General features: G+C 38.2%; 1 protein-coding gene across 2 annotated transcripts in view; it reads left to right on the top strand.

Annotated features, from left to right (window-relative positions):
• LOC124622146 overlaps positions 1-12575 on the top strand; it is a 184474-nt gene extending 171899 nt beyond the window's left edge. For both annotated transcript variants that reach the window (XM_047147779.1, XM_047147780.1), the window contains 2 exons: positions 9099-9326; positions 12280-12575. In XM_047147779.1, coding sequence (XP_047003735.1) covers positions 9099-9326; positions 12280-12436 — 385 coding nt within the window. In that variant the 3' untranslated portion in view covers positions 12437-12575. The remainder of the gene's footprint in view (positions 1-9098; positions 9327-12279) is intronic.
• The last annotated feature ends 257 nt before the right edge of the window (positions 12576-12832 follow it).

The following is a 12832-nucleotide window of genomic DNA, read 5'->3' as shown; positions in this document are numbered from 1 at the left end:
GGCAGTTATAAGAGTCGAGGGACATGAAAGGGAAGCAGTGGTTGGGAAAGGAGTGAGACAGGGTTGTCGCCTCTCCCCGATGTTATTCAATCTGTATATTGAGCAAGCAGTAAAGGAAACAAGAGAAAAATTCGGAGTAGGTATTAAAATTCATGGAGAAGAAGTAAAAACTTTGAGGTTCGCCGATGACATTTTAATTCTGTCAGAGACAGCAAAGGACTTGGAAGAGCAGTTGAACGGAATGGACAGTGTCTTGAAAGGAGGATATAAGATGAACATCAACAAAAGCAAAACGAGGATAATGGAATGTAGTCAAATTAAATCGGGTGATGCTGAGGGGATTAGATTAGGAAATGAGACACTTAAAGTAGTAAAGGAGTTTTGCTATTTAGGGAGTAAAATAACTGATGATGGTCGAAGTAGAGAGGATATAAAATGTAGACTGGCAATGGCAAGGAAATCGTTTCTGAAGAAGAGAAATTTGTTAACATCGAGTATAGATTTAAGTGTCAGGAAGTCGTTTCTGAAAGTATTTGTATGGAGTGTAGCCATGTATGGAAGTGAAACATGGACGATAACCAGTTTGGACAAGAAGAGAATAGAAGCTTTCGAAATGTGGTGCTACAGAAGAATGCTGAAGATAAGGTGGGTAGATCACGTAACTAATGAGGAGGTATTGAATAGGATTGGGGAGAAGAGAAGTTTGTGGCACAACTTGACTAGAAGAAGGGATCGGTTGGTAGGACATGTTTTGAGGCATCAAGGGATCACAAATGTAGCATTGGAGGGCAGCGTGGAGGGTAAAAATCGTAGAGGGAGACCAAGAGATCAATACACTAAGCAGATTCAGAAGGATGTAGGTTGCAGCAGGTACTGGGAGATGAAGAAGCTTGCACAGGATAGAGTAGCATGGAGAGCTGCATCAAACCAGTCTCAGGACTGAAGACCACAACAACAACAACAACAACAACTTACTTTCTGCATTATGTGACCCATCAACCAGCTGCTGTTTATTTTTAATTTTTTTAAAATATAATTAGATATTGGCATCTAATCATCAATTTTCCTCTTGTGTTGATCTGCTACTCCCTGTGTAGAAATATTATTAGTTACATTCCTCAAAACAGACATAGTGTTTGGCCTGTCTAGATGTGGAGTATGTCAAGATTAAAGTTACAGATGTTTAACTGTTGATCATTTTACAGTTACACAGTCAACAAACTTCCTACTGTTTTAATGTAAACACAACAATAAGTAATTATTATCTTCAAAGGATGAGATGCATAGAACAAGTTGAAGGGCCAAATTGTCATTGTACTGGGCAAATGCTTTTCTGTAGAAGAACACAGATGTAAACTATGCAGTGATTAAAGATATAATGATTACCTTATAATATTTATGACAACACTTAAGAAGCATAAAACTTGTTAAGACAGCCTCTTTGTAAGCTTGTAGTCGCAAAGCCATCAGTACTACACAAGAGTGGTAAGACAGAAAGTGACATAATTTAGTTTTGAAAAGGGATGCCCTCTGTAACTACAAGTTCTTACCTAACTATGAAACTTAAAATTTCTAAGTGCTTTTTATTGAAATATTCAGTTTTTCTGCACTTATTACAAAATGTTAAAGACAAAGTGTTACAGTTAGTTATAACTTATCTGTTTTCTCAATGGATTCCTAGCAGCATTGTCATAGTTGATCGTAATACAGGAACTTCAGGTCCACAGTTTTTCCTTGGAGTCAAATGCTTTAAATTGCCTGGATTTTTGTGAATAAAATAGAAGATTTAATTACTTGTTTATTTTTCTTCAACTCAACGTATTATTCTCTCTCTCTCTCTCTCTCTCTCTCTCTCTACTGATCGTCAGCATCTTCACCAACTTCCTCCAGCTCATTGCTGTGTGTGTGTGTGTGTGTGTGTGTGTGTGTGTGTGTGTGTGTGTCCGTCCGCCAGAGGTTATGGAGAAAATCAAAGATTATGCTTACAATTCATAGTATTTACCATCCAAATGATCCTGTGACTTATTAAACTGATAGGTCAGTTATTTTCACACCAGTCAGCACCTGCTTTCTTTGGAATTGGAATTATTATATTCTATTTGAAGCCTGATGTTATTTTACCTGTCTCAAACATCTTACTCATCAGTTTGGCTTCTGGAGAAATGTAGGAACATGCAAGACAATACTGACCTATGATTTCTCATAGGAGACAGGTTAAAGAAAGGTAAATCTATGTTTATAGCATTTGTTGACTTATAGAAAGATTTTGAGAGTGTTGACTGGAATACTCTGTTTCAAATTCTACAGGTGGCAGGGGTAATATACAATGAGTGAAAGGCGATTTACAATTTTTACAGAAACCAAATGGCAGTTATAAGAATCGAGGGGCACGAAGGAGAAGCAGTGATTGAGAAGGAAGTGAGACAGGATTGTAGCCTATCACCAATGTTATTCAACCTGTGCATTGAACAAGCAGTAAAGGAAACCAAAGAAAATTTGGAGTAGAAGTTCAAGGAAAAGAAATAAAAACTTGAGGTATGCCAATGACACAACAATTCTGTTAGAGACAGCAAGGGACTTGGAAGAGCATTTGAATGGAATGGACAGTTTGTAAGTCTGCAGGCTTTTGTGGCCGTTGTCTCTGAAGTTAAAATCTTCTGGGTTATTAGGCCACGTCGTGTTTCTTCTAAAATGATCGACGATTCAACCCCTCTGCTGGGATCTTCCTCAGGATCTTCTGGTGCCCACTACTGCTAGAACAGTTCTATCATTAGTGGGCACCAGAAGATCCTGAGGAAGATCCCAGCAGAGGGGTCGAAACATCGATCATTTTAGAAGAAACATGACATGGCCTAATAACCCAGAAGATTTTAACTTCACAGAATGGACAGTGTCTTGAAAAGAGGATACAAGATGAACACAACAAAAGAAAAATGAGGGTAATGGAATGTAATCAAATTAAGTCGGGTGGTGCTGAGGGAATTTGATCAGGAAATGAGACACTTGAAGTAGTAGATGAGTTTTGCTATTTGGGAAGCAAAATAACTGATGATGGTTGAAGTAGGGAGGATATAAAATATAGACTGGCAATGGCAAGGAAAGAATCTGTGAAGAAGAGAGATTTGTTAACATTGAGTATAGAATTTAACTGTCAGGAAATCCTTTCTGAAAGTATTCACATGGAGTGTAGCCATGTGTGGAAGTGAAAAATGGATAATAAACAGTTTAGACAAGAAGAGAATAGAAGCTTTTGAAATGTGGACAGATCACATAACTTATGAGGAAGTACTGAACAGAATTGGTGAGAACAGTAATTTGTTGTAGAACCTGGCTAGAAGACGTGATCAGTTGGTAGGACACATTCTGAGGCCTAAAGGGATCTCCTGTTTAGTACTGGAGGGAAGTGTGGGGGGTAAAAATCACAGAGGGAGATGAAGAGATGAATACAGTAAGCAAATTCAGAAGGATTTAGGTTGCAGTAGTTACTCGGAGATGAAGAAGCTTGCACAGGATAGAGTAGCATGGAGAGCTGCATCAAACCAGTCTTTCAACTGAAGACCACAATAACAACCACCACCATCCAGATGATTCACAGAACTCATTGTGTACTTGCATTACAATAGTTGCATATGTTTCAGTGTTTCAAAATGAATTATTTCATTCATTATTGGGTATTTGAATGAAATTTAGGAACATTGCAATTCTGATTGAAAACTGTATTTTTACACAACTGTTGAGGATTTGGGTAGACCCACATTCATATTTCAAATACGCAATATGTTGCATCTAGAAAATTATAAATGAACTAACTGATACCTCACATCTGCAAGATCTCAAATTCAAATGACCGAAACTTGATGAGACTGAAAATAGACACTTCACTCGTCATTTTGTTTTATTATAAATATACGACTAGTTTTGGAAAAATTATATTCCCATCTGTAGGTGCGCAAATTCACTAAAACAATGGAGGAAATATAATATAAGTTTACATGGAATTGTAAATAAAGTAACTACCAATGGTAATTCACTTACAAACGTAACTGAGAAAGTGTGATTGAGTTAGTCAGTTTAGAAAACAGGGAACCCAGATAGGGAAATGAAATGTATCCTCCCTTGTTTCAGTAAATTTGCACACTTGAAGGTGGGATATAATTTTCCCCAAACCAGTCATGTTTTATTATAAAACAAAATGACAACTGGGGTGGATATTTTCATTCTCAACAAGCAGCTCAGTTGTAGTGGATATTTTCATTCTCAACAAGCAGCTCAGTTGTAGATGTTCTGTAAACAAAATCTTATGCCTGATACTCTGTATATCTATTCTGAATAGATGGGACTTTGTCAGTTTAAAGATTGTGCAGAAGCTTACTAAAATGTACTGACAAATTGACACCTTTATTTGTGTTACATTTTCCAAGTTTTCATTCATAGTGCTTGAAAACAACATTCTCAGGCGATTCTTTGAGGGCATTCTGGACACGAATTTATAGCATCCTGAAGCCACAGTACATTGCCCAAAGCTCAACATACATATTACTTGATCCATTGATTAAGCATTGTCACATCTTCAGTGTCCAGGAATCTATAAAATATACACGCTGCTAGCCATTAAAATTGCAATGCTGTGAAGACGGAATGCAAAAAGTCAAATTGGTTTGAACTGTTCTACATGCTTGGATATGTGAATGATCAGCATTTCTGTGCTAGAAGCACAAAGCACATGGAAGTAATGCAATTTAAATTCTGTATACAAGGCAGGATTATGCAGTCAGTCTCATTCAGAAATTGCATTTGAATATTGGTTGTCTTTGAGTAGTGTGTGTTGTGCCTTGTGTGAGGAGGAGACAGGTGTGCCAGTGTGTGTCAGAGTTCCACAGCGGCAGGATTCTGACCTGTAAAACCTGCGATTTATCATTATACGATTTTTCCACTCACATAGTCAGAATCCCACGATCATCATTAAAATGTAGAGTGCACACATCCAGCAGAGCCATACGCAGTGCCATGCACCTTCTTAATGGCCCCAAATAGTTAGCAACTGTGGGCATAGACATTTTGTTCCTTCAGCCGTACTGGATTGCACAGCTATGTCCTGTCCTTTGTGTCAGAAAATGGGTTTCTTTACATCAAGACAAGTGTCTGTACGGACAGTGCAGTGATGATTGAATCACCATAGACTGTCAGTGTGACAACCATTATTGTGGCTTCCTTTGATGTGACAGCAGAGAGAGGGTTGCACACAATATGTAAAGCCACAATACGACCTTCGTATTCTTGGTCACCTCCTCAGTAGCACGTCAATCCCTTGTCTAGGAGCTGAAAATCTTATTCAGAAATTAATGGTGTTTGCTAAAAAAATGTACCCAACACCACAATTTAGGTCACACTTTTGTTTTACACATTTATCAGCCTCAAAGCTATATTCTTAAACTAGATGCCACAGTTCTCACACAGTACTGTCTTGTACTAATCCATCAGGCAATAGCACACTGCAGCAATTCACTTAGTTTGGTCATTACCGAAAGTCACGATACTCAACAATGGCTCATTCAAATGATAACGACAGTCCAAAGCCTCCTACTAAATATTCATTAAATTGAGTTAGAGAAATCTCTTTAAGTTAAACATCAACATTACTTCGTTTTTGCATATATTGGTATACATGTTTTATTGTATGAGCAAATATTGGGAGCATACTAGACATATGTGTTAGTAAATATTCTAGAATTTGAATCAAGAACAACTGCCAACATGAGCAACTGAAATGTAGATATCCTAGGCCTCTGGTCCTGAGTGTATACCAGTTATGTTCCTTTCAGAGTAAGTTTATACAATACCTCCATACTCAGCAACCATATGCAACTGCTTGCTCATCGAAAGATCCGTACCTGAAGACTGGAAAATTATACTGGTCACACCAGTGGTCAAGAAAGGAAACAGGAGTAATCTATATCACTAATGTCAATGTGCAGTAGATTTTTGGGACGTATTATGTGTTAGAACATTATGACTTACCCCAAAGAAAACGATTTATTGACGGATATCCAGCATGGATTGAGAAAGTATCATTCTTGTGAAACACAACTAGCTCTTTGTCCTCGTGAGGTAATGAGTGCTATTGACAAGGGATGTCAAATTGATTCCATATATTTACATTTACAGAAGGCTTTTGACAACATTCCTCACAAATGACTTTTAATCAGATTGGGTCCCTACATAGTATTATTTCAATTGTGCAAATGGATCATGATTTCCTGTGAGAAAGATCACGGTTTGTAGTAACTGACTGAGACTCATCAAGTAAAACAGAATTAATATCTGCCATTCCCCAAGGAAGTGGTATAGGCCATCTGCTGTTCCTGATCTATATGAACAATTTAGGATACAATATGAGCATCACACACAGATTGCTTGCATATGTTGGTGTCATTTATCATCTTGTAAAGTCATCAGATAATCAAAACCAATTGCAAAATGATTTAGACAAGATATTTGTGTGGTGAGAAAAGTGGCAATTGACTCTAAATAATGAAAAGCCTAAAGGACTCCACTAAATTTCAGTTACTCGATAAATCACACAAATCTGAAGGCTGTGAACTCAGTTACATACTTAGAGATTACAATTACAAATAAGTAAAATTGGAACAATCTCATTGCCAATGATGGGAGGAAAGGAAACCAAAGACTGTCATTTATTGGCAGAACACTTGGAAAATGTAAAAGGTCTACTAAAGAGACTGCCTGCACTGTACTTCTTTGTACTCTTCTGTAGTATTGCTGTGCAGTGTGGGTGCTCATCAGATATGACTTTAGGCATTAAAAATGTTCAAAGAAGGGCAGATTGTTTTGTATTGTCACAAAATAGGGGAGAGAGATGATATAAGCAAATTTGGGTGGCAGTCATTGAAACAAATGCATGTTTTGTTGTGGGACAATATTCTCATGAAACTTCAGTCACCAGCTTTCTCCTTCAAATGAGAAATGCAGATACTGTTGGTGTTGGTGGGTTTAATGTGGATAGAGCCATTAGAGAGCAGGTGATCAACATTCAGGAACACACCACACTGTTTTACGGAGGATCAGTTGAAAGAAATGGGAGAGAAGGTGCTGAGGTTGTGAAGGGATGAGGGTAGGGTGTCTTGGCCCTGTGTCCAGATCATGAAGCTATTTACAGTGAACCTGAAACAGACCAGGTGTTTGGGGTTTTTGGAGGCTATGAAGGTTTCATCTAGATGGCCCATAAACAGGTTGGAATAGGAATGATGTTGGGAAAAGCAGTGTTCAATAGTGGCATGACCATGGGCATGAGGGATGTTGGTGTATAGTAAAGTGGCATGAACAGTGACAAGTAGAGATTTAGAAGGTAAACGATTGAGGATGGTGGAGAGATTTCCTGCGCCATTTCCCCACACACCCCCAATCCTCCCACCACCCCCCAAGAAGCAACTACAAACCCTTTGTCATCCAGTATCACTCAGGACTGAAACATCTGAACCACGCCCTTTGTCAGGGCTTTGATTACTTATCATCATGCCCTGAAATGAGGGACATCCTACCCTAGATCCTTCCGCTCCTACCTGAAGTGGTGTTCTCTCACACACCCAAACTCTACAACATCATAGTCCATACCTGTGCCACACTCAAACACAAACCCTTGCCACAGGTGTCATATCCATATGGAAGACTCAGGTGCAAGACCTGCCCAATCCACCCATCCAGCACTTCCTATTCCAGCCGTATCACAGACTTATCGTATCCCATCAGATGCTCTGCTGCAATCATTGCACAGCTCTTTATACAGGTAAGCTGACTAACCAGCATGAACGGCCAGCACCAAACTGTGATCAAGAACATGGTAGACCATCCCATGGCACAACATGGAGCTGAACATAACAGCTTGATTTCAGTGGTTGCTGCTTCACAGCCTGAGCCATCTGGACCCTCCCCTCCACCTCAAGTTTTTCTGGGATGTACAGATGGGGATTACCCTTATAATACATTCTCTGCTCCCAAAATAATCCCGGCCTCAATAATCTACGGCAACCTACTGTCACCACAACCTCCAACTAACACTTTCCACCCCCCCTCCCCCTCCCCCATCTGTCCTATAGCTTCCTGCCTATTCATGTCCCCTCACCCTCATTGTGTGCCACCCTCTGCCAGTGCTCCCACCTGCCTTTTCCCTTCCCTGTTCCTCTCCTTTTCCACCCCTTGTAGTAGCTTTAATCATCCATAGATAACTTTTACAAGGATACTGGACATGTCACAGAATTACAATTTAATAATAACAAAAATAAAATAATTCATGTATACAGGCATTTACATATGTACAGGTCTAGTTTGACAGTGGCAGATGGTCAGACATAGCCTTGTGTAGGAACCATCTAACCTAAATCAAGATGGCTGGATGAAGGCTGGAACCTCCATCCTCCTGAATATAAGGCTGGTCTGTTTAAAATAGTGCTAACTCATTCAGTTTGTCCATTGTCTACAGTATTGTGTATCAAAGAAGTTATTAAATGATGCAAAAGGCTAGTACTACACAATTTATTAATTTCTCACTCTGTAACTGCACACCCCTATACAAGCATAATGTAACACTACATGTACTACTGGCTGACTTCATGACCATAGTGACGATGTTTGGTTTCCATTTTGTGTAGTACACTTCCCATCTGCTAGCATGAAAAAACTGAGTTAGCAATTCTTTAAAATCAGTGAGGTGTTGTATTTAGAAAGAGGATAGGGTGTTAGTATTATACAGTATATAGCTTTGGGAGTAATTTTTTCCAGAAAAGGAGGACAAAAAAAGAAAATGAAAATAAAGAAAATAATTTCATTAATATGTTATGTGAAATGATAAATCTTTTAATATTATCATCATCATTATTATTATTTACTTGTACTTACTGAACTGCCACTATGTATAATTCCTCATTGTGTAGACTGTGTAGCTTAATTAGGCTCCTTGGGAAACTTGTTGTGCAGGTTTATTCCTTGGTATTTATTCTTTCCTTGTTAATGTAAGTTCAGTATAAATTGTGTTCTATTGTCATTTACATAGTTAATACTCCTAACATTTCTGCCTGTTACAGAATTGAACACTCAAATTTGGGCAAAATAGAGTCACTGTTGGAACATCTAAAACTATGTCCACTTGTAGAAAGAGTTGTGATTCGTTCAATTCGCAATAAGATCAAGCCAGATCTCGCCAGCATAATTGACATAATTGCGAAGTCTTCCAAACTAGTTTATTTTATGTGTGCTATGCCATCAGTTACACAGCAACAGGAGAAAACTGTGAACAAAATTGTGAAAGAAAGGTAATGCCATATTATATCCATACATTGTCTGATAATTTACTCTCTGTGAACCTTTTCTTTGTTATTTTTGTAGTATTGTAACTGAGTATAGGAGGCAATCTCATTCTTCTTATAGTGTACCCAGTGACTTTCACTGATGTTTTTGTCACTATTGTGCTAGTGAACATTTCAAGCTAGAGGTTGAGAAACACATTTTTTGTATAGGGTATTGTAATTTCTTGTGCTTCAGGACTAGGGAGTTAAAGTTCAGTGAAAATGTGCAAGAACTGTTGGGTGCATTTTTACAGTAACAAAGTGCTCGCTGACACCAGCCTGGACAGCTGAGCATGTAAAAACACTCATTTCTGGGACACAGGGATATGTGCCGGCCCTGGATCAAATCTGCCTCACGGATTGATGACAGCGGCCAATGTGCCAGCTTTGAAAAATGATGTCAGATTTAACCACGTGAATAGCTGGCTGTAGCTTTAAAAAATGCCTTTAAGACTGGTGGTCCCATCGTAACAATAGCTTATATGTGGGTATGGTTGGTTCTCCACTATGTTGGTAATGTAAAGCATGCATTTAATAAGAATCACTTGCTATGGATTGAGCAAGACTTCCAGAAAAAATATGTATTAACTTACATAAATCATCCCAACACTTGCTGAACAAATATTAAGTCCCCAAAGACTACAGTTGAAAGATTTCAAAGGGAAAGTAGCTCACAGTAATGACAACAATTGCCAGGTTATAGCAAATTATTTTGAATGTCTCCTAAACTGTGAGGTTCCAGAGACTGCACTCATTTATGAAAATAATTCAAACCCAGATACATATCTGCCCATGAAGAAAGATATCGGGAAGATCATCCAAGTGCTGAAAGACGACAAGGCACTGGGTTAAGATATGACAATTGCTGAACTGTTGAACTGTAGAAACATGCAGGGGTAAAGCAATTGATAAACTTGTTGCAATTATTCAAGGCATTTGGGAAAGCGAAAAACTTTCTCAAGTGGATGGAGCTTAGCCATAATTCATCCATTACTTAAGAAAGGGGACAGAACAGATGTGAATACCTACTGTGGCATCTCTATTCTGCTAACAGCAGGATCCTTCCAAAAGATCTGCAGAATAGGGCAAAGCAACAACTCAGTCCCCAATTAGCAAAATGCCAAGGGAATTATAGGCAGGGAAGAGTATACGCTTTAGCATTTATGAATCTGAAGTTCATCCTTTCATATCTGAAGCTCAGGAACTAGGAATTCATGGTGGCCTTCATCAATTTCAGGAAGGTGTATAACTCGATTGATTGAACCACCCTATTTCAAATCTTTCGAGAGTTTGGCTTAGATAACAAGATAAAAGTGAGTGACCAGCATACCCTAACACCACCACCACCACCAAACTGAAGTGTAGAAGAGAGATGTCTGATACCTTTAAAATCAGAACAGGAGTGAGACCAGGACATGGACTAACACCTGTGCTCTTCAAATGTATTTTAGTAAAGATCACATGTGAATGGAGGAAACAAGTGAACAATTCAGAGATAGAAAATGGAGTAACACTAGGCTACAAGTATAAGAATCTTACAATTCACTGTCTAGCCTTTGCAGATGATTTAGTGACCTTCCAGACTGCATAGATATGCCAGCAAAACAGCTTAACCAACTGCAGACACAGGCAGTGAAGGCTGGGTTGAAATCTCCTTTGAGAAGATACAATTTATGACAAACATAAAATCAATGCCAAGAGAACTGGAGGTTGCACTAGGAAAAATTAAGTAGGCAGAAAAGTTTAAATACCTAAGTGAATGGATAAAATCTAGCCTAACAGGGAAAGATGTCTTCTTGTCATGTGTTAACAAATTGGCAGTGGCCTACCAACCACCTAAAGACATCTACAATAAGAGATTGATATCGCTAAATGCCAAAATTAGATGCTATGGTACTGTTAATCAACCAGAGGCTTTGTATGTGGCAGAGATACTTACAATGAACAAGAAAGGGCTAATGGAGAAACATGAGGCCAAAAAAGAAAGATTTTGAGAAAAATCCTGCATCTCATCAAAGAAATCAGCGAGTACAAAAGACATCACAGCCACAAATTGTGTAACCACATAGAGAGTGTAAGTGACAAAATTCAGGAAAGGAGGACTGCCTTTCATGGCTACATGAGCCCAGGAAGGATTTTTAGAAGGACATTAATCAACCTTCAAGATAGATAACCAAAGAAGGATGGTTCACAGAAATTGAAAAAGGTCCATGAAAACTGGAAACTTCTCTTTCCAGGAGAATCAGAAGCTGTAGACAGGGAAAGTGTGGACCCAAATGACAAAAGATAAACACTGGAGAATGAAAGCAGCAGTTAAAGCTCAGAAAAAAGGGAAAGTTGAATTGGCATGGTCCCTAGTTGGATGAGATGAAAAAAGAAGAACAGAATTGATGCTGTGTGACCTCTCAGTAATTAATAGAAATCTTTTAATAGCATAGTTTCATCCATGAGTCTTTGATTGTGTGCAATTTCCATCTGCCTCCTTTATTTGTCATTAGGCACCCTAGAGGTTGCAGTCAGATGTGGTTCTTGCATCAGCCACTTAGGTTATTTGTATTTTTTTCATGCAACATGGATAAAGCTCAACAATTAGCCCCTTATGTACTGAAAAAAATATTTCCTTTTCACTATTTTTTTTCTCTCTGACTCACATAATTTCTTTAATGTCAAAATTCAATGAAAGACCAAAATAATTTTGAAAATCGTTTCAATTAGATTTCAATATTTCCTGTATCATAGTTTTAGAACCCCTATAGGTGGTGGCCATGTGGAAGCATCATGCCCTGTGGATCAGCAAAAGACAGTGTGAACAGTTTTATCTGCTGCTATTTATATTTACACAGCAACTTCTTTTGAAATAAACCTTGTTTGCCCTTGTTAAAATATTTTATGATTATACTATCATTTGTTTCTGTTCTAGATTCTTAAAGGAGCGGCCAGCATTAATTGTGAAAGTTACCCAGGACATGAATATTAACAGAAATGTTCCTGGTCTTGTTCATGCTAGTGAAATGGTATCCTTCCATCCTGCTCTTGGGCCAATTGAGGCATCTATACACATCACAGGCTTACCGTGATTGAAGAACAGACTTCAGAAATTGTGCTGCTCCAAACTGATTCTGACTTTCCTATAATACATTGTTATTTTGTTAAACATGTATTTTTTATGTAATGAACACATACTGCAACTTTTGTACAACATTAGTTTTGCAGAACATGAACAAAGTAAACTGATGTGGTGTACAATATTCAGTCAATGCGTAAAGGCAATATATATTGAAAATGGAGTAAATCTTGCACAGGAGATTTTTTTAAAAAAAAAGAAAAGAAAGATATGTGATCTGAAGGACAGGTATGTGTAAGGGGCAGTTAAATGAAAACTAGACAGAATACTTAACAAGCATGATGTGTACATTGATAAGGCAGGTAGGTGTGTGTATAGAAGTGCCCTTTATTGGGAATCAGGAAGGAAC

Source organism: Schistocerca americana, chromosome 7, assembly GCF_021461395.2.
Source record: "Schistocerca americana isolate TAMUIC-IGC-003095 chromosome 7, iqSchAmer2.1, whole genome shotgun sequence".
NCBI classification, from domain to species: domain Eukaryota; kingdom Metazoa; phylum Arthropoda; class Insecta; order Orthoptera; family Acrididae; genus Schistocerca; species Schistocerca americana.
This window is presented reverse-complemented; position numbering and strand designations above follow the sequence as displayed.